The 27,013-nt window shown below is 41.5% G+C and overlaps 2 protein-coding genes across 2 annotated transcripts in view; one reads left to right on the top strand and one right to left on the bottom strand.

Moving 5' to 3' along the window:
- The window catches only part of Cycd (cyclin D), a 65,829-nt gene that overhangs the window by 24,047 nt on the left and 14,769 nt on the right, over nt 1-27,013 (top strand). Inside the window, exon 3 of the mRNA XM_076787794.1 lies at nt 25,177-25,339. Within this exon, the coding sequence (XP_076643909.1) occupies nt 25,177-25,339 (163 nt within the window). The remainder of the gene's footprint in view (nt 1-25,176; nt 25,340-27,013) is intronic.
- LOC143354591 (uncharacterized) lies at nt 13,869-14,898 on the bottom strand. The gene is made up of 4 exons (XM_076788842.1): nt 14,855-14,898; nt 14,724-14,811; nt 14,505-14,682; nt 13,869-14,464 (listed from the first exon to the last, which is right to left on the bottom strand). The coding sequence occupies exons 1-4, from the start codon at nt 14,896-14,898 to the stop codon at nt 14,271-14,273; spliced, it is 504 nt and encodes a 167-aa protein (XP_076644957.1). The 3' UTR covers nt 13,869-14,270.

Genomic DNA, 27,013 nt, shown 5'->3' with positions numbered 1-27,013 from the left:
GTGCAAGCCTGAAATTAAATTCATCAAACTTGAAGGTACAGGACGCCACAATTACGCCCTTAATGCAGCGCTATGCTACAATTACGATAATTCGTCCTTGAATACCTGCACTCGTATTTCATCAATTGCCATACGTGCTGAAACGTCTGCTGTAGCGTGTAACAGCAATATTATAATATTTTTAATATTTTTCGTACACGTTATAGAGTCTGCAAAGAGTGCTAAAGAAAAATTGACGATCCTTTAAAATTCCTCGACTCTCTGGAGGGGGTGCGAAGCGGAATTTCCAGTTGAAGCCGTGCCGGCGATAACCGATGCGACACGTGCGGTTATACGCGATCATGTTCGAGAGCCAGAAGGACACGTCGTTTCTAATCGAACCGCAGGCAGGTGCTCTCTCGGTGTGTGTCCTTAGGTGTCCCGGTTCCGCCGAGAAACTCGGCGCGATCGCCGTGGATTGCGTGGTATGATTAACCGTAACCGAACTATCGCGTGCCTGGCCGGTGCTTTCAGCTTCTTATCGGCTAGAACGATCGCCGGCTCGACAACATCCGCGTCGGCAGCAGACTATATCGGGCATCCCGAAGTCGCGGAATTATGCGTGACAAGCCTAATAATCGACGAAACTCGGCTAGGAAATTAATTGGTAATTAATAGGCAACGTAATTGCGGGAGGAAAACTACCCGGCTCGTTAATCCCGCTTATTAATAAGGGAAACGCGACAAGATCTGCATAGCTAATGGCAAGGGGCAGCTGGTACGTCCGACGCGACTCGCCTAACGTTCCTGCGGGACAATCAACTCTCTCGCTGTTTTGTTCGATACGCTCTAACCTCTCGCTAGTGACCGTTTTCGAAAATGCTAGGAATATTTTTATCTCGAATGTATAGAGCAGTACATACAGCAGAGTTGTATAAATTGCATGTAGTAATGTATGTGTAGAGCAGAGTATATATTAGACTATAGATGTAACGTACAGTGACATATAGATGCTCAATATAGAGCAGAGCATACATCAGACTATAGACCAGAGCATTGACGAGACTGTAGAGCGAATTCTAGAATAATTTATAGATCAGATTATAGCGTGGGGTGTAGAATTATGTATGTGTATGTCAGAGTAGTTCATAGAGTAACATAGAGTAACATAGAGTAACATAGAGTAACATAGAGTAACATAGAGTACCATAGAGTACCATAGAGTACCATAGAGTAACATAGAGTAACATAGAGTAACGTAGAGTAACGTAGAGTACCATAGAGTAACATAGAGTAACGTAGAGTAACGTAGAGTACCATAGAGTAACATAGAGTAACATAGAGTAACATAGACTAGCATACAGTAACATACAGTAACATAGGCCAGCATACAATAACATGAAGTAACATAGAGTAACATAGACGAACATACGGTAACATGAAGCAACATAGAGTAACATAGACCAGCATACAGTAACATAAAGTGACATAGAGTAACATGAGTAACATAGACCAACGTAAACCAACATAGACCAACATAGACTAACATATAATAACATAGAGTAACATAGAGCAACATAGAGCAACACAGAGCAACATAGAGAGTAACATAGAGAGTAACATAGAGTACATAGAGCAACATAAACCAACATAAACCAACATAGACTAACATAGAATAACACAGCGTAACATAGAGTAGCAAATAGAGCAGATAGAGTTATAGGGTGAAGTCTAGAATTACTATAAATTACTATAAAACGTTGGGAAATAATTGTAACTATAGAAAGTAAATAGTGGAAAGTGAAGCTATTTGCTTTAAAATGTAACCGCTCACGTCTTATTTCCAAAATTGGGCACGAGCTTCTCTAATAATTTGCTCGCGATGTTCATGGTGTTCGAGTTCGCTTGGTTCACGGTGCCCGTAGCTCCCGTATGGGAATCGGGGGATCCACACCATGACCCTCGGTATGTTTCTTTTACACGAGTCACGCGCCACGAGAAATTTAAATGTCGGCGAAGCCCTCGTAGTAGAAAACGCGACAGCCAGCGTCGGACAATGGAAAAACGACGGGAAAAGGGCAGGGCAAGAAAGGAAACGGGAAGAAAAAGGCAAACAGGTGGAAAGCACCACCTTTGCCGTAAGTTTTTACGATTCGCGTGCTGGCTCCTAATTGCGATGGCAGATGGTCGGGGCCGTGGCCGGCTGGTTGCATCGATGCACCGCGTCGCATCGGGCGTGCCGGCGCAACGAGACCGAGAAGAGATTACTTTTTCTCCATTAGAACCAGAAAAAAAAGTGAAATAAATTTAAATGAGTCGTTTGCAAAACCCGCGCAATCCGCACCGTCACACGCGCGTGACGATCGCGATCACACGAATCCTTTGTGCGCCGAGTCGAACTAACTTCGCGTCTCTATTGAGATTTTTATTTACAAATTTATTCGTTTTTATGCCGCATTGAGTGCACTAAGTTAGGACGAAATGCGGAAGGTTCGAAGGGTCTTGAGCGGGCTGCAAATCTTTATGCTGATTCCAATTTTCTTGAGTATTCTATAGAAAAATTTTGAAATGCATATTACAGTTACCAATTTAACATGCAATTGTTACTTCAGCTAAACGTTTAAACTTTCTTCCAATAAAAATAAAAAAAAAAAGCAAGATACGAAGGATTTTAGAACTGAGAAGGTTAATTTTTCAGATTTCGTTTCGATAAATAAATTAATTCGACGTCGTAAAATGTTCGAAGCTTGATAGGATAAAATTTAAGTAGAGACTAATTCGCAGAATTCAATTACGAAGCAATAGCTCGCTCGAAGAGTATCAGCGCGTCTGACCACGAGCGTCTGAATCTACTGTGCCAGACCCTCAGCGGCCATAGACCAGGCGTACCACGAATTCATGATTACCGAGCGTTGGAATTACTATTAACACATCGTCGGCGCACGGATAGCCTGCAATTCATTTAGTTATAACAATGTGCCACCAAGAAAGTGAAACGTAATCGTTCGAAACCGGCAAACACGGTGCCTTAAAGATCGAAACACCGAGGGGAACATGCTGGCCACGCTGCACACAGACCGGCATAGCAATCTATGACATAGCAATCCTGTTTTTGCAAAAGAACGACGACTCGTTCCGCGTCCGTGCGTCGATCCAGCCGGCGGCCTTGTGATTTGAAAAATTATCGTGCGGTCTAGCTGAGGCCGACTCCTCGGCCTCTATTTTCATTGCTGCTTTGTGCTATCAAGCTTGAAGGAATGTTCGATGGAACTTACCTGAGGAATTAAATACCTTTTAGCACTTCCTTCATTCTTGCAGTTTTTTTTCGGACTTGGATGTATTCGTCGGTTCCAGTTAGCTCGTAAAAATCTGTGCAATTTATTGTTTCGAGGGGAGAATTATTTTTGCGACCTGTATTGGATGATGTGCGCTTTTCTGGGTGGGCTGATTTATGCTCTGGGCTCGATCTACATATACTTTACTCAGCTCTATATTTTACTCTAGTCTGCTATATACTCTGCTCTACACTCTGCTCTATACTCACATTTATACTCTGCTCTGCACTATATTCTATACTTTACTCTGTGTGGTCTATATTCGACTCTATGTATATCCAGCTGTATACTCAGCTCTATATTCAGCACTATATTCAGTTCTAATTAAGTTCTATACTCAGTTTTATATTCAGCTCTTTTTAAGCTCTATATTCAGCTCTAGATTAAACTCTATACTCAGCTTTATACTCGGCTGTATATTCAGCTCTAGATTAAGCTCTATACTCAGTTCTATACTTAGCTCTATACTTAGCTCTATACTCAGCTCTATACTCAGCTCTATACTCAGCTCTATACTCAGCTCTATACTCAGCTGTATATTCAGCTCTATATTCAGCTTTATACTTAGCTTTATACTCAGCTCTATACTCAGCTCTATATTCAGCACTATATTCAGCGTTATATTCAGCTCTATATTCAGCACTATATTCAGCACTATATTCAGTTCTAATTAAGTTCTATACTCAGTTTTATATTCAGCACTATATTCAGCACTATATTCAGCACTATATTCAGTTCTAATTAAGCTCTATACTCAGTTTTATATTCAGCTCTATATTCAGCACTATATTCAGCACTATATTCAGTTCTAATTAAGTTCTATACTCAGTTTTATATTCAGCTCTAATTAAGCTCTATATTCAGCTCTAGATTAAACTCTATACTCAGCTTTATACTCGGCTGTATATTCATCTCTAGATTAAGCTCTATACTCAGCTCTATACTCAGCTGTATATTCAGCTCTATATTCAGCTGTTTATTCTACACAGCTCTCTACACAGCTCTCTACACAGCTCTATATTAAGCTCTATACTCAGTTCTATATTTTATTGTATAGACTGATGTATACTCCGCTCTACACTAAATTCTATACTTTAGTACACTTGTGATTCCTCGAAAATATAAATCGGGGATACAAATCCCACTCGGAAGACCACGTGTTTCGCATAACAAGATCGCAAAGGCGGGGACCGATTCGCAGCTCAGGTGAGTCGCCTCGTAGCCATGAAATCTTAATTTCTTCGGTAATTACACTCGGGAAGCCTCCATAGGCGGCAAGGTGTGCCGAAAATATTACCGGTGCGTTATCATCAGCACATGCTACCTGTCGACGACATTCGCGGCGTGCACCTTGCGGGGCCTGGTTGACCAATGAACTCTCTCTCTCTCTCTCTCTCTCTCTCTCTCTCTCTCTCTCTCTCTCTCTCTCGTCTCTTCCTGGACTTCTGGCCTACCTTAAAGTAGCCGCACACTGTGCGACAGGTGTTGTTCGTGTAGTTCGTGCCAGGTTTCCGTTCCGATGGAACTGGGACGAAAGGATCGCTGAAAGAAAACCGGGAATTAAATCGATCCCCTAAGCCCCGTGAAATTGAATCCATGGCGTTCCCCGGCTTTTTAGCTTTCGGGGCATTTGTTCTCGGCTTCCGTCTCTGGGGCAGCCGACGCGAACGAGAGAAGGCTATACTCTCTTTCGCTATGGTTTTTTGCTGATGGAAACTTTGTTTCATCGACGCGATTTCTCCCTTCTCGGCGGTGGGATCGTTTCGACACTGCGTGTTTCACTTTCGTGGGACGTCGACCATGGAAAAAGAGATTTTTCGTAACAATAGTGGACACGGCGACTGTCACGCTGTCCGGTTTTTACGGGCGACGTTTTATTACAGTTTCTTCGCGGCAGATTGAAGGATATTAATAGACCGAGAGTCCTTGTGCTTTTGTGTTCTAAATTGATGTTAGGAAAATATTTGAAGAAGTTTAATCGGACACTTAGCTTCTTTAGAGTAGGACAGGGGGACAACATTTTTTCCAACCCTAATTTCTGTGATTCTATAGAAGCCTGTGTCTGGTTCATTTATATTACTGTGTAACGATTTTAGATAATTAATCCAGTAATACACTCGCTTGATTATAAACTCAACATTTGACAACATTTTCACTCATCTGACAACATTTTTGCGAATTTAAATATAATTTTTTGTAATAACCGATCGAAAGAATCGCGGCCGAGAAAGCGGACATTTTGGAATGATTTCGAAGATTGCGTTCGATCACGGTTAAGATCGCGAAGTATAATTAGAGAAAGGTTTAATGACGTGTGTTACCGGAGTTATATCCTTACCTCGAATACTGTTAATTACAGTGATTTGCATTCTTGCAAATGCGTGTTTATCGGCAAATCAAAATTTTTTTCCACAGAATACATTTTGTGTAAAAAGCGGAGGGTTAACTTTTTTTTTTCTTTTTAATGGACAAGGTAACAGTGTCGGTTCCGAGGAATATTTTCAGTAGCATTCGCAACACGTAGCTCGTTTCCTTTCACCAATTTATCGATCATTTCCTGGATATAGAGTGCCGTAAGGTCGGGCCACAACAGGTGCATCCTCCTTACCGAGCATCACGTGCACACGCCACGTGAAAAGATATTTTTCTAAAAGCGTGTCTTTTGAAAGACGATAACATCTGGGAATACTAATTGTCCGCCTGGTTTTTCTATATATTCTCGAATTTTCCTGTTTCCGTTTCTAGCTTGACCAGAATCTGCAGTTTAATATCTGTTTATCAGGATTTGCAGCGCTTTATGCAATTGTACTTCTTATTCATAATTTTCTGCGACAATCAACACCGTTTTTGTTATCTCCGTGTTCGCCTCGGCCGTTTAATATACGACGAGTTGAGCTGTACAACGCGATCAAAAAACGAATTTCAACAAAAGGTGATAATTATTTCCATTAGTCACCGTCAGCGATATAAATTAAGACGGTCACTGGCAAAACCAGTTTCCACACACTAGTCCATCCGACTTTCATTGCTATAATAACTCAACTTATCACTCTATACTTATTTCATTCGAGCCGAATTAATTCGTGCAGAAAATCTTCCCATTCGAATGAATTCCAACGGTTCGGACAACTTCAAAAAATTTCCTCAGCATTCTCAATTACTCTACTACCTCTGATTCACACCCCCAAGCGAAACTCACCCCCAACTCGCTTTCAAAATAATTTAATATGAACCTTCAGGTCTCTTTTTTAGAAATTTTAAAGGTTCAAAAAATTGTCAAAGCATTTCTAGATTGCTCTACTACTTTCCATCTACACACCGAGCGAAACTCACCCCCAATTCGGTTTCAAAATAATTTAATATATACCTTCAGGACTCTTTCTTATTTTTTGTAAATTTTGAAGATTCAAAAAGTTTCAAAAAATTGTCTAAGCATTTCTAGATTGCTCTACTACTTTCCATCTACACCCCGAGCGAAACTCACCCCCAAATCGCTTTCAAAATAATTTAATATGAACCTTCAGGTCTCTTTCTTATTTTTTACAAATCTTGAAGGTACAAAAAATTCCAAAAATTGACTAAGCATTTCTAGATTGCTCTACTACTTCCAATTTGCACCCTGAGCGAAACTCACCCCGAAATCCCTTTCAAAATAATTTAATACTCACCAAATAAATGCAAGGTTTATCGTCCAATTAAAACTGTACTTTTCAAACAGAAACAGATTTGATCACAATTTGGAATTTTCGAAGAAATTTTTCGGTACGCTTTTCCTCCCAAAAATGCAACTGGCATTTTTTCTATATATACAAAATGCCAAAGAATGGAATCTCCAGCTAGCAAGAAACGTTGCTTTTCCGATTTCTCTTCTCTCCGGTTTCGGCCAAAGTCTTTGTTCTCGTGGAATCCATATGTATCTTGTAGGTGCTCACAAATCACCGACCTCTCGGCCCGTAATCCATCGATTTCTGCCACACAGGGTAACCTACATAGCAAGCATCGTGTTCACCACGATCCGATCTATGTATCCCGGTTTTTTCGGTCCTTCAAGTAGAACTTTCTCCGAGCCGTTAGAACCGCGCGGCCGGAGAGCACAGCCGAAAAACCACTCGGCCTTTTGTCGTTATGTAAAAAGTCCGAGAAAGGTGGAAAGAGGAAACTCAAACACAATAGGACCCGGGAGGACGCGTTCCTCGAGTGGTGTGGATGGCTGCACGGTACCTGATTCAGCCTATTTGCCTATTGTTCGAGGCGTCACGGGAGTCGATTTTGTCGGCGAGCACGACCAGACCATTAGAAATAGTTTGGAAGTGGGGGCGGTGACCAGCCCCGAGGCCGTGTAAACTTTTCTGGACTACACGTGGAAGGCTATCGACGGATATCCGACCGAGACCTCGCTGGTTTCAAAGTTTCACTCACCTAATCGCTTCGAGTCCTACATTAAATCATTTTGGAAGCGATTCGGGAGCGAGTTTTGCTCGGAAATGTTACCTGGAGGTATCGGAGCAATCCGGGGATGATCAGAGAATTTTCTGGAATTTTTTGAACCCTTGAAACTCGCGAAATTGAAGAATTGGACTAAACTTTACTTGGGGAAACCAGACATTTTTAACTTTTTTAAATGTAATCCTGTAGATTTTGGCGAGAAGATGTCGAAAATCCAAGCTTTAATCCTAGAAGACCGGTAGTTTAGAAGTGATGCGTGTGGAACGATGTGGGATTTGTTTGCGTCGCATATTGAATTATTTTATAAGTGATTTAAGAGCGAGTTTCGCTTGGAAGTGTAACTCGGAGGCAGTAGTTTGTGACAATTTTCAACCGAGAAGATGCTTAGGTGCGCCAGATCGTTGGTTTAAGCGAACGAAGCGAACTCGAAATCGACTCGAATTCGTCTCGATAGCGAGTTGTAATCGATTCTCGCAGGGTCGACGACACCGCTGGCAAAGGTTTCGACTACGTTTCGTTAATGTCCCGCCATTCACCGGCAGGAATTTAAATGGCCAGCGTTGTTTTTTCGTCGCCGGTGGCTTTCGAACGGCCATTTAAACTCGTCGACAACGCGACATGTCCCGCTACGCGTCGATAGTAGAATGAGTCGACCAAGAACAGACGTCGTTCGCTCGTCCGATAGGCAGAGAGCCGCCGAGAAACCGAACCGTCGAAGAATAAGAATAAGAGTTAGTAGGAGGAGTGGCGAAGGTTTTACGAGTCGGGAGCGAGCATCGGATGGTTAATTTGCGTAATGTGTCAGTGTTCATTGTCGCGCGAGGAACAATAAGCCCGGCTCCCGGGCAGCGAAAATAATCGTTTTACGAGCGAACGGGAACGAATTCGTTAACATTTCGTAACCCGGCGCTACTCCCAGGAAGCGTTGCCGTACGCGCACACAAAACTATTCTTTCGGGCCAGCTACTTCGCATTATACTGCGAGAAATCCATTGTATTCCGCGATTTTTTTCTCAACCGGAAAGGGTGGGGACACGCAACCTCTGAAACGCGTAGTTAAACGAAAGTATCGGAATTATTGCAATTTTATGGCCGGGAATCGTAAATCAACTCTTTCGTGCTAAAATGAACCGGGAAAGGTTAAGAACACTTAAACAGCTTTTTTTTATTCTTGGTATACTGCGAATTTTTCAGGAATTTTCCATTTCAATCATTTCTTTTCTGAGAATTGGATTGGGAAGAAAATCTCTGATTAAACGGAAATTTTCATATTTTTTAATAATAATGCTATCGAATATATAGTAATAACTGATATAACAAAACAAAACAATGGGGTTTTTGATAGGTTTATAGACATTCTAAAAACGTAAATAGTTAATATGATGCATTAAATCATTCAACAGATTGGTTTCTCCGCTAAATACAATCCTGAAAATTCGATTAAAAATCGGTAATTGCTTTACGATTATTTTGTGCAGAAACTATATATTCAAGCAATGATACCGTGTTGAACAACGATTTCAAAATATTTTTTTAGTTGTAACAATTCAGTAATACGTCCAATAAAATTTATTCGGCACAGTAAAGAAATATTCTTGCCGCCATAGGACTAGAAACAATAATGAATAAAACAACGTCGAGGCAAGACGAACAAAAGCAAAAATTATTTTCTAAATTGCGGCGATAATTACGCCGAATAAAAGTCTCGGACCCGGTAAAAATCGCGGCCAACAATCGCATGAATCCGTAATCTATGGATCCCGGGTTGTCCCGTTATCCGGCCCTCTGATCTATCAATCTCTTTCCGAATAAAAAGGACTTCGAAAGTATTATGTTCGCGTTTCTCGGAACCCGTCGGCCCCTGGGTGGGAGGTGGCCGCCGTAAATCAGACGCGGTAGTGTTATGTCGATCGAGGCTTGAAATTCAATAACAATAACTTCCACGAACCGAGCTGAGCCGAGCTGATCGCAGCACTTCCGGTTGCCGCTACCTTGTTACGTCAGAATTTGTCGCGAATATATCGACCGACCTATGAGAAGCCGTTTGCTCGCGTTTTACCCCCGCGGTCCTGTGTTTGATCTTCCCGCGAACCGGATGTTCGTAAATATTGATCGAGCCAAGGCCAGATACGAGAGAATCGGCTTTCTAACTTCGAGAAGCCAACAGCCGGCCGATTCTTCTCGAGGCTCCGACCTCGAGCCTCGGATATGACGTACGCTTGAAACTTGCTATAGTCGGATCGAACCACGTGGTGAAACTACGACTGTTCACGAGCCTAACCGAGACCGGGCCGGTCCTAAAACATCCGATCTTCTGAATGGAGGATTGTAAGGAATTTCTAGGTGAAAACCTTCCGCTACGACCTCTTCGTCTCTCCTAGTCACTCTTTCTTCTAACCTCTTCAGGGATGAATTTTTCTATGCGGAAAACAACATTTTTTCACCGTACTGGTCGAGTCGGGCTGAAAATTTCTAACAGAATCTACTAAATTTTATTATTATAATTTTAATTTCAATTACAATTTTAATTTTAATTTTATTTTCCATTTTAATTGTAATTTTAATTTTAATTGCAATTCTAATTGTAATTATAATTTTATATTAATTTCCTTTAATTAAATTCCGTTTTGTTGACAGTATTATTGACTCGAACGAAAAAAATTCTAATCAGTGATTAGCAATCACTGTAACCATAAGCTACATCATAGTGCAAGAGGTTAGTATTATGTTTGATTGCAACATTAACAATACTTTCGTAGTATTTGTTTTTATTGTTGTGAGATTCGGTAATAAATAGTTCCACAGTTTTTAATTTTTCGTTTTACTCGGAGTAACTTTCATTTAAACACTAAATGTACAAAAACAATAAATATAGAGATCCAGGTGACGAGAACAGTAAAATTAGCTTCCAACAGGAAACGATCCCCTTGAAATATAAAACTGTTTCGTGGCGATGGCAGGAGGACCCCAACGCACTCAATATGAATCTTAATTACGCTTTTCCTCCACAGTCGTTTTTAATTTCGTCAAGCTGGTTAAACGTAATTTCGGACGTGACTCATGTGGGCGCCCGTAGCCCAGGTACGCGCGGTGCATTGACACTTTCCGAGAAACCCGAGTTCGTTTCGGCATACAATGATACTGTGAACATATTTTAATTCACTCATTCGTGGTATTTTTTAAAAGGATAAATGTTAGAGGAAGCAAATTTGTAGTAGAAGCAGAACCAATTGTTTGCTCCTGTAACAATTCATTGATCAAGTGTCACGGAATTTTCAGTGGAGGAAAAATTGATCAGACCTTGTTCTGTACCAATTAAAATGAATTTTTTGTGTTCTTCTTCGTCTATATTTTTAGTAAAAGAAAAATCAAAATAAAAATCTCCCAAATGAATCGTAACTAAAAGTTGAGTGCAAATATAATTCTCCTTTTAATAAATTTAGTATGTTGAAAATAATGTAGTATTCTCAAATTCTTCTAATATCTTCACAATTTTATATAACACCTATTTCTTTTTTGTTATAAATACATGCAATCGAGGGTTCACTAGGGTGAAGGAATTAGGAAAAATATGTTTTAAAATTTGATGAATAAAGCAGTATTAAAACTAATCGACTAAACTGATCGATTTTATTGTGCGCGTAGAGAGAGGTTGCGCAAATATATTCCGTTCTTGGGGAATACACCTTCTGTTTTCGTAATTCAGGGAAAGGGTGTGTCGACAGCGTTGTACGAGTTATGAAGGAAAGTTCTCACGAAACGAGGAAAATCCTGACAGAGAACCACGTGTGCGTCCGCCGTGCCGCGAGGAGAATCAGTAGTCGTTGCCGGTACCACGTCAGACACGCACGATGAGGTCACCGTCGTTCTTCACCAAAGTGAACGTAGAAACAAGTCGGACAAGGTTGCAACGAGTTCTTTGGGAACCTCCGCCATCCCGAGGCCTCTTCCATATTTTATCCAATTAAACATTGACAGGATTAAATGGAATAATTCATCGTTTCCCGAAACACACACACACACACACAAATCGAAATTCTGCAGTGCACAACAACTCGTTCTGTTTCTTCTACGAAACTAGTTAACTGTTCTTCAAAAAGGTTTCAATTAATGCGGATTTTTATGCAAAATAAAAATCCCCTGCGTTAACTGCACGAGATACAAGAGCCGGATGTTTATTTCTTTTTTTAGCATAATTTTAATCCGTTAAATGGTTTTTTACTATTTTGAATTCGAGCCACACCTTTCTTCCACATACCATTGTTTAAATATTACGACTATGAAACGATTAAACGAAGAATATTAATACTAATATTATTGTTGATTGAAATGGCAATGATTTTCAGCCAGTTTTAGTAATAAAATTGTTGATCTTATTTTTGAAATGAATTTGTCATTATTTTAACAAGTAACAAATTATTTATGAACGATTATGAATGACTGAACGAAGAATGTTAAATTCGAGATTGCTATGCGGGTCAATAGGCATCAGGAAAGTTTGTCAAGACTATTATTATTATTTGAAAAAGTTTTTCTCCGAATTTCGATAATAGAATCGTCGATTTTTCTCAATAAATTTAGAGTTCATATAATAAGCCCTAAATTACAAAATTTCGTGGCAAACGGGACATTAGCGGCTCCAAGAGACTAAATTCGAAAGTGTCTTTCTCTCCTTGGAATTTGACTTGCATATGTGTCCGGACAAAGGCGGCGGGGAAGGCAAAGATAAGTTTTGAAAGAGCTTCAAATGGCCGACGAGCGTCGGGGACCTAATTAGTTCGAGTATAGTCTAGTCGTATGATAATGAATATCACTGATATTTCTTCTGGCTGGGTGGAGCATCGAGAAGACAGTGAGTGAGAGGGGGGAGGGGAGAGGAAAACGAGAGATACGTTTCACGGTCGTGGGGAGGATGCATATAAGCACATGTACAAATAGAAGTCGGCATTCGAAGCAGATGTCCCACGGGGTTTCTGGAAAAGGAATCGACAGCAGGACGAGCTTCTATGCACACACGTCCAAGGAACACAGCTTCCATTCAGGATCCTAAGCAAATATATGCACGGGAACTTGAAAAGCTTCGACAAGTAGAAGAAAATTGTGTTACCATTGTGCGACGCTTACGAAACGATCCGTAGAAATGTGGTCGATTTTACCATGTTTTTATTTATAGCCAGACGGCTTCAATAGCTTGAACAATTTACTTGATGAAAGGTTAATTATTCGACTGCAGCTTATTGGAATGAGGTCGAAGTATTTTGAGGCTGTTCAGAGGAACAGGGATCAAAATTCGTTTCTTAACAGTAACCTTACCAACCGATCACAATTCTGTATTTTATATATGTATATTTATTTATATGTTAGATATTATTAAAGAAACTTCTTCGTTCAAGCACATATTGTCAGAAAAATTGCGAGAAATCGAAGTAAATCCCATCATTTTTATAAAACAACTCGCAACTAGATAGGCATGCACGTATCAGCAATAATTTTGTTGCGTTTATCTCGTATGAAGGTCTACGATCGTAGTACAGTGAATTTTCGATATATGTCAACAACGCGGGTCTTGCCAGCGTCGTGTATCATCCAGGAGTCGAGTTATGTTTATACTCCTCTCGAGCTTCTGGACACCTCGCGGGGAGTACCCCGCAGTAGTGGTGATAATTCCGCGACGTTTATCATCTAGGCCTTAGCGACAAATATAGAGAAATCACTGTACTGCAAGAAAGGGAAATATGATGGTAAATCATAGATCTGGAAAATTGTTCCTGATCCTAAAATTGTCCCATGTCACATTATGACGTAGATAGTGGGGGTAATTCCGCGACGTTTATCATCTAGGCCTTAGCGACAAATATGGAGAAATCACTGTACTGCAAGAAAGGGAAATATGATCGTAAATCAAAGATCTGGAAAATTGATCCTGATCCTAAAATTGTTCCACGTCACATTATGACGATGGTAGTTGGGATAATTCCGCGACGTTAATCATCTAGACTTTGGCGACAAATATAGAGAAATCACTGTACGGCAAGAAAGGGAGATATGATCGTAAATCAAAGATCTGGAAAATTGTTTCTGATCCTAAAATTGTCCCACGTCACATTATCATGTAGGTGGACGTGTATGAGAATCGGGGGGGTTGAAGGGGTGTTACCAACACCGAAGAGTTGCAGCCTGCGTAACGATCCCTCCAAGAGCCAGACTACGTTCCACGCACCCCAATCTACGCCGCAGTCGGTAGCCATTTTTCTCAAGGATCGTCAGACAGTGTAGCTAAGGGAGACGTTCAGGGATGCAAGCAATGGAGTCTTGCGAGACGGTCGAAAATTTCCACGGTGTGTCGTGGTGCTATGATTCATCGAACGGCCGATAAACCGGGCAAAGAAGGCTGGGAGGGTCCTTTACGTGCGAAAAAGGACCCCGTGTACCCCTGTAATCGGAGCAGATGTCCTGACGGGTAGGACGGTTCCTGGAAGTAGCGTGGGCCAGCGCAGCTATAGATGGCTACTAGAAGGACCAGAAAACGACCCCTCGAGCACCGTTTCGACTCTCATCTCTCTCCCCTTTTCTCTTTCTGTCTCTCTTCTCCTGGGGTCCTTCCTCTCCCGGAGAGAGAGCATGCCTTACGCCCATGGTGGGCAAAGAATGCGCGGACGGTGATTCTGCTTTTTGTTGCCAGTTACGCCGGGAGAAGGATCTCTCTCTCCCTCTCCCCCCCCCCCTCTCTCTCTCGCACTATGCCCGGCCTTTGTACTTTATTTTTAGCCGGAATGGTAAACACCTTGCTCACAGGCGCCGCCCTTCGATCCTGCATCATTCTTTCCCCTCTTTCTCCTGCGAACGGTGGCCCGGGATACGCTCTTCTTCTTCGTCTTTCTCTTCGGCCGCTTCGTCCTCCTTGTCTTTCTCCTCTCCTCGCCTTCCATTCCCGTCGGCTCGTTTTCTACCTTTTCTTCTCACTTTCTCTTGCTCTCCTCCGTCGCACGATTCTACGGCGCAACACCTAACGGGTGACTCGACGGTTTTCGAGTGGCGATGATACCGCCACCTGCGCGCCCGAGTGACCAAGCTCGGGCCAGTGGTGCTCAAACCGTTTCGCTATAGGCTTTTGTTGGCCTTCGTGGGATTTCAACATTGTTACTAATTCAATCGTTGTAACCTTAATGAATTACGTCAAGTTGCTCGAATTTCTTTGAAGATACAATTTTTATGAACAGACAGCGGATCTTTGTGCTGAAGAAAATTTTTCTACCTGAATTAGGGAATTATTTCTTGATGTACATATTATTTAAAAAATGACGACAAACTTGGACAAACACATTCTCCTTATTTTTATAAAGTATTGTAACGTACTCATTTTTAGTGCTCCGTAGATCTAGTGTTAATGTGTTTCGTAGGTTGAAAATAACGTAGAAATGTTTTTTTAAATTCTTCTACCGTTTCAAATTACTCGATTTCTCGTGATCGCATAAAGTCTACCTGCGGAGTTTCTTCGGATAGTCTTTCTGATACACCCGGTATATATCGGCCTCTACCTTCTCGTTGCAGGCCACCTCCTATCGATTCCTCATTGCGAACCAGATAAATCGGACCCTCGTTTCTCGGAACCGGCCAGGTAATGGCAGGGACGTAACCCTCCGCGTTTCTTCTCCCATGGAAAGCTATTGTCCGTTAGTCTTGTTAGCCGTTTTCGGTCGTAGTTTCTCGGTCTGTCTAGAATTCGGGCCTCTCCGGTCCGGCAAAAATTGATTGCGGCCTGCAGGGTCGTCTTTTCGGCTCCGGTCCCACCCGACCTTCCGCTGTTCTCGCAATAACCGATCCTAATTCGGTCTCGTCGAGGACAGCAAACCAACAAAATTATTAGGTCGTTGCGCACGAAGTGTCCGATTCTCAAAATGCAAATGAACACAGTGATTTCTCTATATATGTCGCCAAGGCCTGGATGATAAACGTCGCGGAATTATCCCCACTACCGCGGGGTATACCCCGTGAAGGGCCCCGAAGCTCGAGAGGCCTCGGCCAGATAACACGGCTCGGGTATGTCTCCTGGACGATATATGTCGCCGGCAAGATCCGTGTCGTTGACATATATCGAGAATTCACTGTAGACTGCGGATTTTTATGAAGAAAATGGCTGGGTGAGATATGAGACCGTAAAACATTAGAAAAATCTAAGAATATTGTTATGAATATAACATATCTGTTAAATCAAAAATTACATTTCTACCGTGATTGCACTCTGTTGGCGGAATATGCTGGAATCGTGCTTGCTTTGATTAATAGGACTTATTTAGGAAAAATAAAATGTAAAAAAATAAATCACACGTACGCGATTCGGCAGGGATACAACCGTACGAAAATGGCACCTATCTACAAAAGAGCAGAAAAATGGGATCCAGGGTGCGAGATATCGATGAAAAGTTGAAAAAGATTGGGTTCAAACATTTGGACAGGCAGAAATATATACTAGATAGGAATTCTTCTAATAGATAAGAACTGCAAATAGAACCGAAGTGGGAAACGAGGAATGGCCCTGAAACCTCGCTCGACAGCCTGGAAAACATCCGATGGAACGGTTTAATAACAATACTCGATAATGATGTTTTCAGGTGTCCCAACAAGTGGAGATTAATCGGAATTGATAAGTGTACAGAAAATTATGGTAAACGGATGATTGTAAAATGGTACCTTCTGCGTGTGGCAGATCAGAAACGCGTATGAATGGCTATAAAAATTGTATCGTTTATTTTAACAAGATACAGATTATGATAGCTTGTCGATCGAGCTTCAAACAAAATTACTATCGCTTATACCAATTTTTAGTACCATTTCTCCTCGCGTTTGCCATCTGTCGCACCGATACCACCCCCGAACGTCATCTGGACGTCCAAAATTCATGACTCCGTCATTCGTCGTCCGTCGAAAGCGATGGATCTGCGCGAGAGAGTCCTTCGTCATTATTATTAATAACTGTAATTATTATGCGACCCGCTATCGTAGCGCGCTATCCGATTTCACACGGTGTCTTATCTCGCAACACATGTCGCGGACAATTTGCCAAGTGTCACTGACAAGAGCGATGGCAATTCGAGTTCGATGAACGGGATCCTGTGTGCCTAATTGTTCGAGGAAAATTGCCTGGTTCCTGGGAACCGTGTAAATTGCCCAGGCAAATAGGATACATAGGATTTTATTTATTTACGACGCAAACGAGTACATAAAATTTGAAACGGTGGAAAGATTAGAGGAAGACATTTTTATTTGGTGTTTATTTCCTCTGCGCTGTATTCAATGAAGAGAATTTGTATTTTGCTGAAACAAAAAATGGCACTGTGTTCTGTTCCATTTTATTTAATTTTCTCAAAATTTGTATACTGAGAAACTGAAACCAAAAATGGCACGGTATTCTGTTCTATTCAATTTTTAACAAATTTCTAAAAATTTAAAGAAATTGAGACAAAAAATGGCACAATATTCTGTTCCATTTAATCTTTAACAAATTTCTAACAATTTTTGTACCAAGAAACTGAAACAAGAAATGGCGCAATATTTCTTTATCAAATTTTTTAACATGTGCACACAAAAAAACTGAAACAAGAAATGTGGTGTAGTATTTTCTTCTCTTCCACTTTTTATTATACAAATTCTTCGAAATTTGTCTACGCTATAAATTCATAAAAGGCAGTCTGCTGTACTCCATTTTTCAATATTGGAGAACTCAACGTAGAACACGCATAATAAATTTTGTTTACTTTCATTATTTGAAAGAAAAGAAAGAATTGAGGTTGATTAAGATTTGTGCATATTTGTTAAGTGGCTTAATTTCGAGGATACGCTTTCACACGCAGTTTCGAGTGACAGTGACACCCAAGTAAACGGCATCGGGCCCGATCGATTACCGTTATCGAATAATTTGATTAGGTAGACGCGATTATTATGCATTTAATCCGAACCAACGGCGACGATAATAAAGGACGGCGTATCGAATCCTGTCAGACGAGACCGCAGAGGGTTAAATTGCACGTGGATCACGCATGCACGTTCGTTGCGTCACTGGTGCGTGCGCATGCGTGTACGATCACGCAAGGTACGCGTACACACGATACGCACTACCGCAAGAGCATGAATACCCAGTGGTGTATCTAGTCCCATAGACTCCTGTCTCGAAATTCTCCAAAAAATCCAGTCAAACTTTGACTCCCATTCAATTTAATATTTGCTGATATCTTTCTATAAATTTAATCAATGCAACATTTATTTTAGGTAGACATTTTTCAACATAATTTTTTTAATTAAATTTCTATCTCTGGATTTATCCGAATACAGGATGAGAGAAAAATAAAAATTCCATAATAGAAAACATCTACGACAGAAATGGCACTTTAAATGCTCGAAAAGGTTCTTAGATATTCCTGATTGATAGTGAGCATTTTAAATGTATTATCGAATATAAGATGGAGTTTTAGGGTGATTTGTACATTTTTTTGAAAAACGTGTTACTTGATAAAAATGGCATTGTATTTTGTAGGAAAATTTTTATTATATCCCGTGTAATGGAAACGGCACTTTAAAGACTTTAAGTGGCTTCCAGAAGTTTCCGATGGTCAGTAGCCATTTTTCTCATTCCTTTTCCCGCTTTCTTCCCGTAGAATGCAACCATTCCGGACTCCGGGCGATTAGCTTTTCTATTCTCACTTTGTCAACCGGTCCGAACCAGTCCGGGATTTTTGAAACGACCACGGTGTCGTCTTCCTCGTACCATTTTTCCATCGATCGTACCTTGAACTATCGCTCGCTGCGCCCGATGCTCGCCGATACGTTTCGTTCGTGTACTAACATCGATTAATTGATCTGTGAAATTTGTTTACCAGTGGCAAATTAAATCTTCGAATTTGAAATATAAAAACCAATGATAAGAGAGATTAAATTCACCGTATTCAGGAAATTAAAATGAATTTCACAGACCTGGATCACTTTAAAAATTCTACAATCGTCACAGCTTTTTTAAAAAAGAAAAAACTTTTCCTTCTCTGCTGAAAGAAAATCGCTTTAATTACTGGAATCATTATTTAGTCCACAATAACTAAAAATACTTTCGTGTTGTCATAAATATTTTTAGTAGACAATTTTAATGGAAAATATTTTTACATTCGATTTAGTAATACACAGGAAATTTTTTCGAAAACAGATTTGCAGTTGCAAAATGATCGATGCCGTTAGAGTTTGTTGTGCTAATAGTCGCTTAGCTGTCCTCGGAATAAATGTGCCTTGTTATGAATGAAAATTTTTTACCTCTTTAGCAATACAGAAACATCTGGGACGTGTCATAAATAATACATAATACCCAATACATAATTCTTCGTTCTTTACCCTTTCTAACGTGTTTTCGTGCATTACAATATGCTCCATATTCCATCATTTCGATAATAGTAATTACTGCGCGAGATTAACATACCATAATTACTGGATTACCAGCACTGTATAATATATCAATTTAAAATTCTTCTCGTTTTCATAAACATTCACAGATCGCTCTTCTTTATTACAATTTTTGTTTCTTAACTGACTGTTAGTCAACATTAATTACTACACTGTGCAATTTAAGCAATTTTTGAAAATCAATTTTTATTTTGCATACAGTTCCGCAATCTATTAATTACGTTATTGATTAATAGATACAAATTGGAAGGACAAGAAGGGAACATTAGAATTTTGTAAAAAATTTCAGGGTTTCAATCGCCTCCTTTTGTTCCTTGATCGACACGTGGCCTCCCCCTTCGACATTACGCCCCTGTCACTGCTTACATACTTATTACAGCACCCATAGCTTCGCACCTGTACAGATACCGTACGTGTAGAGCTCGAATATTCCACGTCTGACGGTATGCTCCTTCTTCTTCTTTCTTTTCCACCGTTCGCCTCGACTTTCTCTCTCGATTTCATTTCCGATAACGCGTATCGTGCCGGTAGAAAGCTAGCAGGAAGTTCGATTCAATGGTAATAAAACGATATCGACCCTGCTGTGATATTCTGCCTACCTACTTCCACGGTACCAACTGTACATTCGCATTTTTCTAATCAAGAGCTTGGAACCGTTTACAAAAATTATTAGCTCACTTACTGTCACTCAACTCGTAGAATGTGTTGGGTATATTGAAACTCAATTTTAAGTGTGTGTTCAGGAGTTTCTTAGTAATAATATCTGGTTAAGAATGAAGGAATACTTCATGAAGAAAACTTTTGTAGGAAAATTGCAGTTTTGTAGGAAAATGGCAGTTTTGTAGGAAAATGGCACCTCTGTAGGGAAATGGCACTTTTGTATGAAAATGGCACTTTTGTAGAAAAATGGCACATTTCCAGTTTGAGCAGATTTTTCTGGGAAAGTGTGTTAATCATATTCAAACTAAATTTTAACTGTGTGTTCTTCACGAGTGTGTAGCCGATTTTAGCCTTTTTGTCGTATACTGCTTTGTTCGCTAGTAACAATAACATTTAGTTAAGCAAGAACAGATGCTCTAGAAAATCAGGTACATCTTAGGATAATAAGATGTTCAAAAATTTCGACCAACCACCACTCCCATCGCTTCCGAAATCGAAAAATCATCCGGGGAAAACCGAAGAATCCCATGTCACTATTTCTCAAAGCACCGTGCTCGCATAGTCGTCACAGTCGGCGCATTCCGGCCTCCAGAACTCGTCCTCGTGAGAACAGGCTGACAGTCGAAGCTTCGATCGGCGAAAAATCAACCAGAAAGAAAACACGAACGCAAGCAAAAACGACGAGAAAGAGTCCCGAGAGGGAAAGAGGTAGCTAAGAAAAATGGAAGAAACTGGGTAGGGGAATGCAAATGCTCGGGTGCAACAGCGTTGCATCATTTAACAGGGACTCGACACCAGATATACCAAGGCGAAATAATAAACGCGAGAGAGAGAGAGAGAGCGAGAGAGAGAGAGAGAGAGAGAGAGAGAGAGAGAGAGAGCCACTTGTCTTGCCAGGGCCCGATCGCTGGACAATCAAGAAAATCGCAACGGCGTTACTTATAAATAGTAAAGCAGCCTCGTATCTCCTCGGATCGTTGGCCTCTCACGCGGAATCGTTACGTTTACGCTCGCGTACGCAACGTACCGTGGCAGAGCGTAGAAGACTCTCTCCCTCTCTCTCCCTCTCTCTCCCTCTCCCTCTCCCCGAGGACGCACTCACGCACCGCCACGCATTCCGTGACGAGAGAGAGTCCTTCCTGCGAGAGACCGTCCGACGAGATATTACGCACGGCCTCTTCTCCGGCACCAACCGACTCCGCGTCATGCGATCCGCAGACTGTGCCCCGACCGATAAACTCGAAGTAATTAAATTCGTCCCGTTCCATTTCTATTACCCGGGATTTCGTTTTCTGCAAACTTACTGTACGACCGATCTATTAAACCGTTTGCTACTGGCTCCCGGAAACTTTATTTCCTCGGCCCGTGAATGTGGTTGGACTTTTATGGCCTTCCGAGGTCTTTTCGCGCGGAGAAAGTGTAACAGTTTTTACAATGTTCCCGGACGCGCTTGCGCATTTTTCAGTAACATTTGCAATTTAATTGCGAATGAATTAATTTAATTCGGGATTTTACGAGTTTACGCCGAAAATGAGTAGGTAAAATTTCAAACAGTGGGAAAATTAAACAGATGTGTTACTATCAATTTGACAACGCTATTAAGGAAAGAATGAAATTCTTATTTTCAATTCAATTTTTATTTTGCATATCCGCCGTCTAGGTGTAATTACGTACGCATTAAAGGTGTAATTTGGGTCTAGTTGGGCAGCCAGTTCTTCACCTGATAAACAGGGTTCTCTAATAGCAAAAATTCCTACAAAAAATAGTTGTCGACGAAGAAGGTAATTGTTTGTCGACAACATCCCCGGCACTCTCCGCTGAAATCGGAGATCGGCGGCCGCGCGCGATCGAACAAACGAATGTGTTAGCCGGTCGCGTCTCGGCTATCGTTTACACGACCACTGGCCGTCGCCGCAGAAAAATCATGGCTCTACCACTGCGCTGGTCTTTGTTTCATTCACGGCGCGCTGCGTGTCGCGTTACGAGCGTGTTGTACGCACGCACTCGAGCGTGGAGCTCCACCCTCTCAAGGATAAGAGGTTCATCGAGGAGGTGGGGCGAGAAGGGAAAGGGAGATAAGATTAAAAAATGTTCGGGCGGGGGAAGCGTGCGGCGACAAAGACTCGCAAGTCCCCAACTATGGAATTCTCATTCTCGCTCGGCGATCGTTGCCTCAGATTTTTTGGTTCTGCCCTCCTGGGAAAGAAACGAGGGAAAGAGACCTCCTGGGAAACATTTCCCTGATATTCCACCGGAGAAAACATAAATTTTACTGCCGAATCTGGCTGTCCGTGTTTGAACGTTCCCCGAGTGCCATTTTCTTGAAACTTTTTTTTCGATGTCCTTCACGTTTCCTACGGGTGCATAAGATCTTGTATTGTATTATATTCATTCTGCAAGTATTAGGTACGTTTTTTGTTTATCGTTAAATAATTTTTTTTTATCGATTTCGTACACAGTTTTAATCGATTCGTAATGAATCTTTTTATATTGTTCAAGAATTCTTGAACCAACAGTTTGTGTTTAATAAACTATGATGGTTTGTTTCGTAAACTATTCCATAAAAATCGGAATTAGTTTAAAACACAGCAGCGTAATAATTGTCAACCCTAAGGGGACCAAAGAGATCTTCCAGCCCTTTTAGTTTGATATTAATAAGGGGAACTACTCTTGAAGCTGAGAATGTGCAAAAAAATTTATTTACCAAAAGCGACCCAACGATTGCGTAAAATTTAAGTAAAAATATATATATTCTGGGGTCAACGTCCACAACGATTTGTTGATTGAGGAAACATTGGGACTTAACTGTACAGAATTGAAGTGGCCCCGGATAATTTTCGGCGTGGGGCAATTAGGCGTGCCGCGCAGCCCACACGTCACGCGGCGTGTTTCGTAAGAGAATTTCACAGCCTTGAGCGTCGTACCCACCGAATTCAATGGACATTTAATCAAACCGAAGGACACGTAGTACTACGCGTAGTATGGCCGCCGTGTAATTTCATGGTCGAGAGAAAACGAGGGTACTACGACGTACTCGAGCGAGCAGCGCATCCGCGGTTAGGCGTGGAAACGTAGTAGGGAGAGCCCGTGTGCGCGTGGAAACGTGTGTGCACGTTGGCCGGCGATCGCTTGATACACGCGAGGAGGAAACGAGCTCTGTTGTGCTACCCGGTGGAATTAAACGGACTTCGTCTTGGCCAACATGTTCAGCACACGGGGAACAATCGGTTACACCGATTTGCAAAGTTAAAAGACCGCTAAATCTTCGCTGAAAATTCTTGACTTCCAACCACTCCCCTTATGATTTATTTCACGCTCCCACGGTTTTCTTTGTTCATAATTTTAAAACGTGTGCCTGGTCTCTAATGGTTACACCTTGACAACAGAATATATTATTGTAGATTCATTAGACTGAAAATTAAGTAAATTTTTTCTGGGTCAAGATAGACCCGGGCACCGACACGGCAGGGTTATAAATGATTCCACGGACATTCCAAAATTTTTTACCGGGTCAAAGTCACCGTGGATTTCAAGATTGAGGTCGCCTCGCTGCAACGAGCTCATAAAAGTTCCATAATTTTTCTGCAAAAATTTATTGCTCCTATTTGCGTTTCTACTTGGTGTTACGCAGTCGTAAATTGCAAGGTTTGATTAACATTTGACCGATTCTCGCGTGAAGCGAGCAGTGCGTCGAATTTCCTGATAACGATATCGAACACGAGCGAGCCGCATGTTCTCGGCGTCTATCATATTTAATATGAAGGTATTCAAGATGGCCGACGAGAGGAGGATATCCTGTCCGTCCAGCGAAGAAGGTGCTAAGTAGCCTGTGCAGACCATTTATTAGCTGCGGGCCGCTGGAATATGCAACGAGACGAAGCTTTTTTAATTGCATCGTTATGATAGGTTACGGCGCAGAAAATTCATATTTTTAATCGTTCCGAGCGTTCCATGATTTATTTTGCAAGTTGTATAGCGTCTTAATGGTTGGATCGTTTTTCGAAATGTGCTCCGTCTCAAGACGAAACAGATGTTTTATTATATCAAACATCTGGACGGCAGGCTTCGTTTCACCTTCGGTCTGCCGCTTTTCCAATTGCACTAGCAATTAAGGTAGCGCCCCGGGACAAGGTTTACAACACCCTAACTGGCCCAGGTTTACAACACCTTACCCGGGCCCGTCGAGTGAGGGTGTCACGCGGCCACCTCGGAACCCTCCCCCTCCCTCCCAAGGGGGTGAGATTGCTCGTAAAGGCGCGCACAAGGTTACCCTCCCTTTGGCAAAGGTAGGCCTTGACAAAAGTCAATAAACAATCACAGGCAAATTAGAGGACAGAACTTTTTGTTAGCTGCAGAGAGACACACACAAGATACAAGGTCAAGGCAACGAATCCAAGTCCGGTATCGACAATTAAGCATATTTTTATTCTTCGGCCCTGTTAGTGTCAGTGTCGAAGTGTCCTAGTGTCCCTAGCACAAGCTACACGAATCACAAGGTGCACGACTAAACGAAATGTGAGTACAGTGATTTCTCTATATATGTCGCTAGGGCTGTATGATAAACGTCGCGGAATTATCCCCACTACCGCAGGGTATACTCCGTGAGAGGCTACGAAGCTCGAGAGGCATCGGAGACCGTGGAGTGCAAACATAACACGGTAACATGTCTCCTGTACGATACACGACGCTGGCAATACCCGTGTTGTTGACATATATCGAGAATTCACTGTAATCGTTGTCTTCATTTTTCTCATTTATTATCCCTCATTTTCTTCATCATCCTTACGAGGATGAAGCAAGATAAAAATAATAATACCAATCAGGACCAATATCGTCTATTCAATTACCAGGATTTTGTGCATTTATGACCAAAATGGGTAACCACAATTTAAGTCTGTGGACATATTAAAAAGATTTAAGGATACCAGCGTATTGGTTTCAACTTGATGAAAATATTCAAAGAAGAAATAAATTTTTATTTCGCTCCTGCGTCTTGCAGTCGATGCAAACATTTTTTATTTTGCATAAAGACCCGCAGTCTATTAATTAAAGGCTGATTAAACAAATTGCTCCGTCTTCGTGACACTTTTACAATTTCCAGTTCGTCAGCCACCATTTCCCCAAACAATTTTCCCGAAAAACTATCGCGGCTAGAAACACAGATAAAAATCAACGTCGAGAATCACGAATCTGACGGTGTGGGGAGGGGGAGGGGGTGCTATCAGCGTAATCTCGTGCATGCTCGTTCCCACGCAACCCCGAAAACACACGCAAACGCTATCTAAAACGCGTCTCTTTTCTACGATTGTTACAGAGGTGGGAACAGCTGGTCGTCTCGAAGCTGAAGTGGGAATTATCCGCAGTGACGCCCGGTGACTTCCTGATGCACATCCTGAACAGACTGCCGATGCCTCGTACCTGGGACCCTGTGATGGTCAGGAGACACGCGCAAACCTTCATCGCCCTTAGCGCAAGAGGTGAGATACTATAGACAGCTACCGAACATCTTTCATGCATTCGTGCAGATGGGATACGCATAACTTCTGAACCATTGAATTCCTCGCCTTGAAACTTCGATTTTTGGCATTTTCTCGTCGAGATGTGTAGGATCATACAGCAAAAAGATAAAAATTTCTGGGTTGTTAAGGTGAAGTTTAACCCATTCTTGAAGACACGTTGATCTTTCTATTGTTCCTAATGCAATGGCTGTTCATTTTATTATTTCGCTGGAAATTGAGTAATTGATCGACGATTTTGTTACTCTGGGTCAGAGTAGACCCGGACTCCACCGCCGGAGGGTTAAAAAATTGTTTCGATATTTATTTCGATATTTATCGCCCGTTTGAAATCACATGCAAATGCACAGAAGCATGACAAAAGTTGAGTTATACCAAGTTGCAGGTTCGATGATTTGCAATAGTTGAAAGTTTTCCAAGGTAGTTTCGCAATCTGTCAATACGATTAGGAATTATCAACAGCTCGCGATTACAAAAATTCCCTGTACGTGCGTCGAACGTCGATATATTCAAGTTGGACAAAAACTGTCGATTATTCAAACGTCTATCTGCCGTAAATGTCGGCCATAAACGGAACGAAAGAGAATTCTAATTCGTTCTACTTTCGTCGATTATGAAACGGTTATTATGGTGGAGCCGAGTTCCGCGGGTAGTCGTAATTTTCATAATACCGTGTGACCGCCTTGATAAGGGTAATCGACGAGAAAAGGAAATTCGTGTTGTGTTCTTTTCGCTTCTTTAAGCATCGGCCGATTAACGTGGAATGCGGTGCGAGCTAACTGTACAATTCTAAACTGCGTTCTAGTTCCGATCGGTCGAATAGTTTAAAAAGATAGCGGCCGCGAGGCTAACTGACGCCATTCCTTTTTTAGCGAAAACAAGAAAGAAGAAATCGGGGACGGTTAATATTAGACCGTGGCTCTACGTGCAAAATAAAAATCGTTTGCATCGATCTCTTCTTTAATAATTTCGACAATATGGAAATAATCGACATCCTTAAATTCTGTTAACGTCTTAAAAATTTCATGTACTTATTTTTGCCATAAGTACAAAAAATCTGCAGTGAATATAATTTTAAATAATTAATAATAGAGTGGCTCTCTTGATATCAATTTTTATATTCGACTGTTCCGTTTCACATTTCAACTTTTAAGGGTAAAAGCACATTTTGCTAATACAGTGTTTTCTCGATATATGTCCCAAATATCTAACCGATAAAAGTCCCCGTGAGGGGCCATGAATCGAGGCCTTTACTGTCCTTTTCTACTTTCGGTTCAAAGAATAGTATCTCCTGGCCAATATATGTCCCCGGCTACCCGTATTGTGGACATATATCGAGAAAGCGCTGTACTTGTTTTTACACCAACATAGACGCTTTTTATTTTGCACAAAGACGCTCGGCCTATCAGCGCCGAGTGCCAATAAACGCGAGAATGTGACAATTCCGAGCAACACTATACCTCTCTCGATAATTCGGATAAACTAATGGCCGTACGGTTGCCGTAAATTGTACATGGGCTATAAACCGGCGGAGATGCGCGGTTTACGTTTCGATTAACATCGAGAATCGATCGCGGCAGCCGAGTAACGTTTTCTCGAGCTCGTTTCGGCCGCGGCGATTAGAAATTATAATGG

This window comes from Halictus rubicundus, chromosome 5, assembly GCF_050948215.1.
Source record: "Halictus rubicundus isolate RS-2024b chromosome 5, iyHalRubi1_principal, whole genome shotgun sequence".
NCBI lineage: Eukaryota > Metazoa > Arthropoda > Insecta > Hymenoptera > Halictidae > Halictus > Halictus rubicundus.
This window is presented reverse-complemented; position numbering and strand designations above follow the sequence as displayed.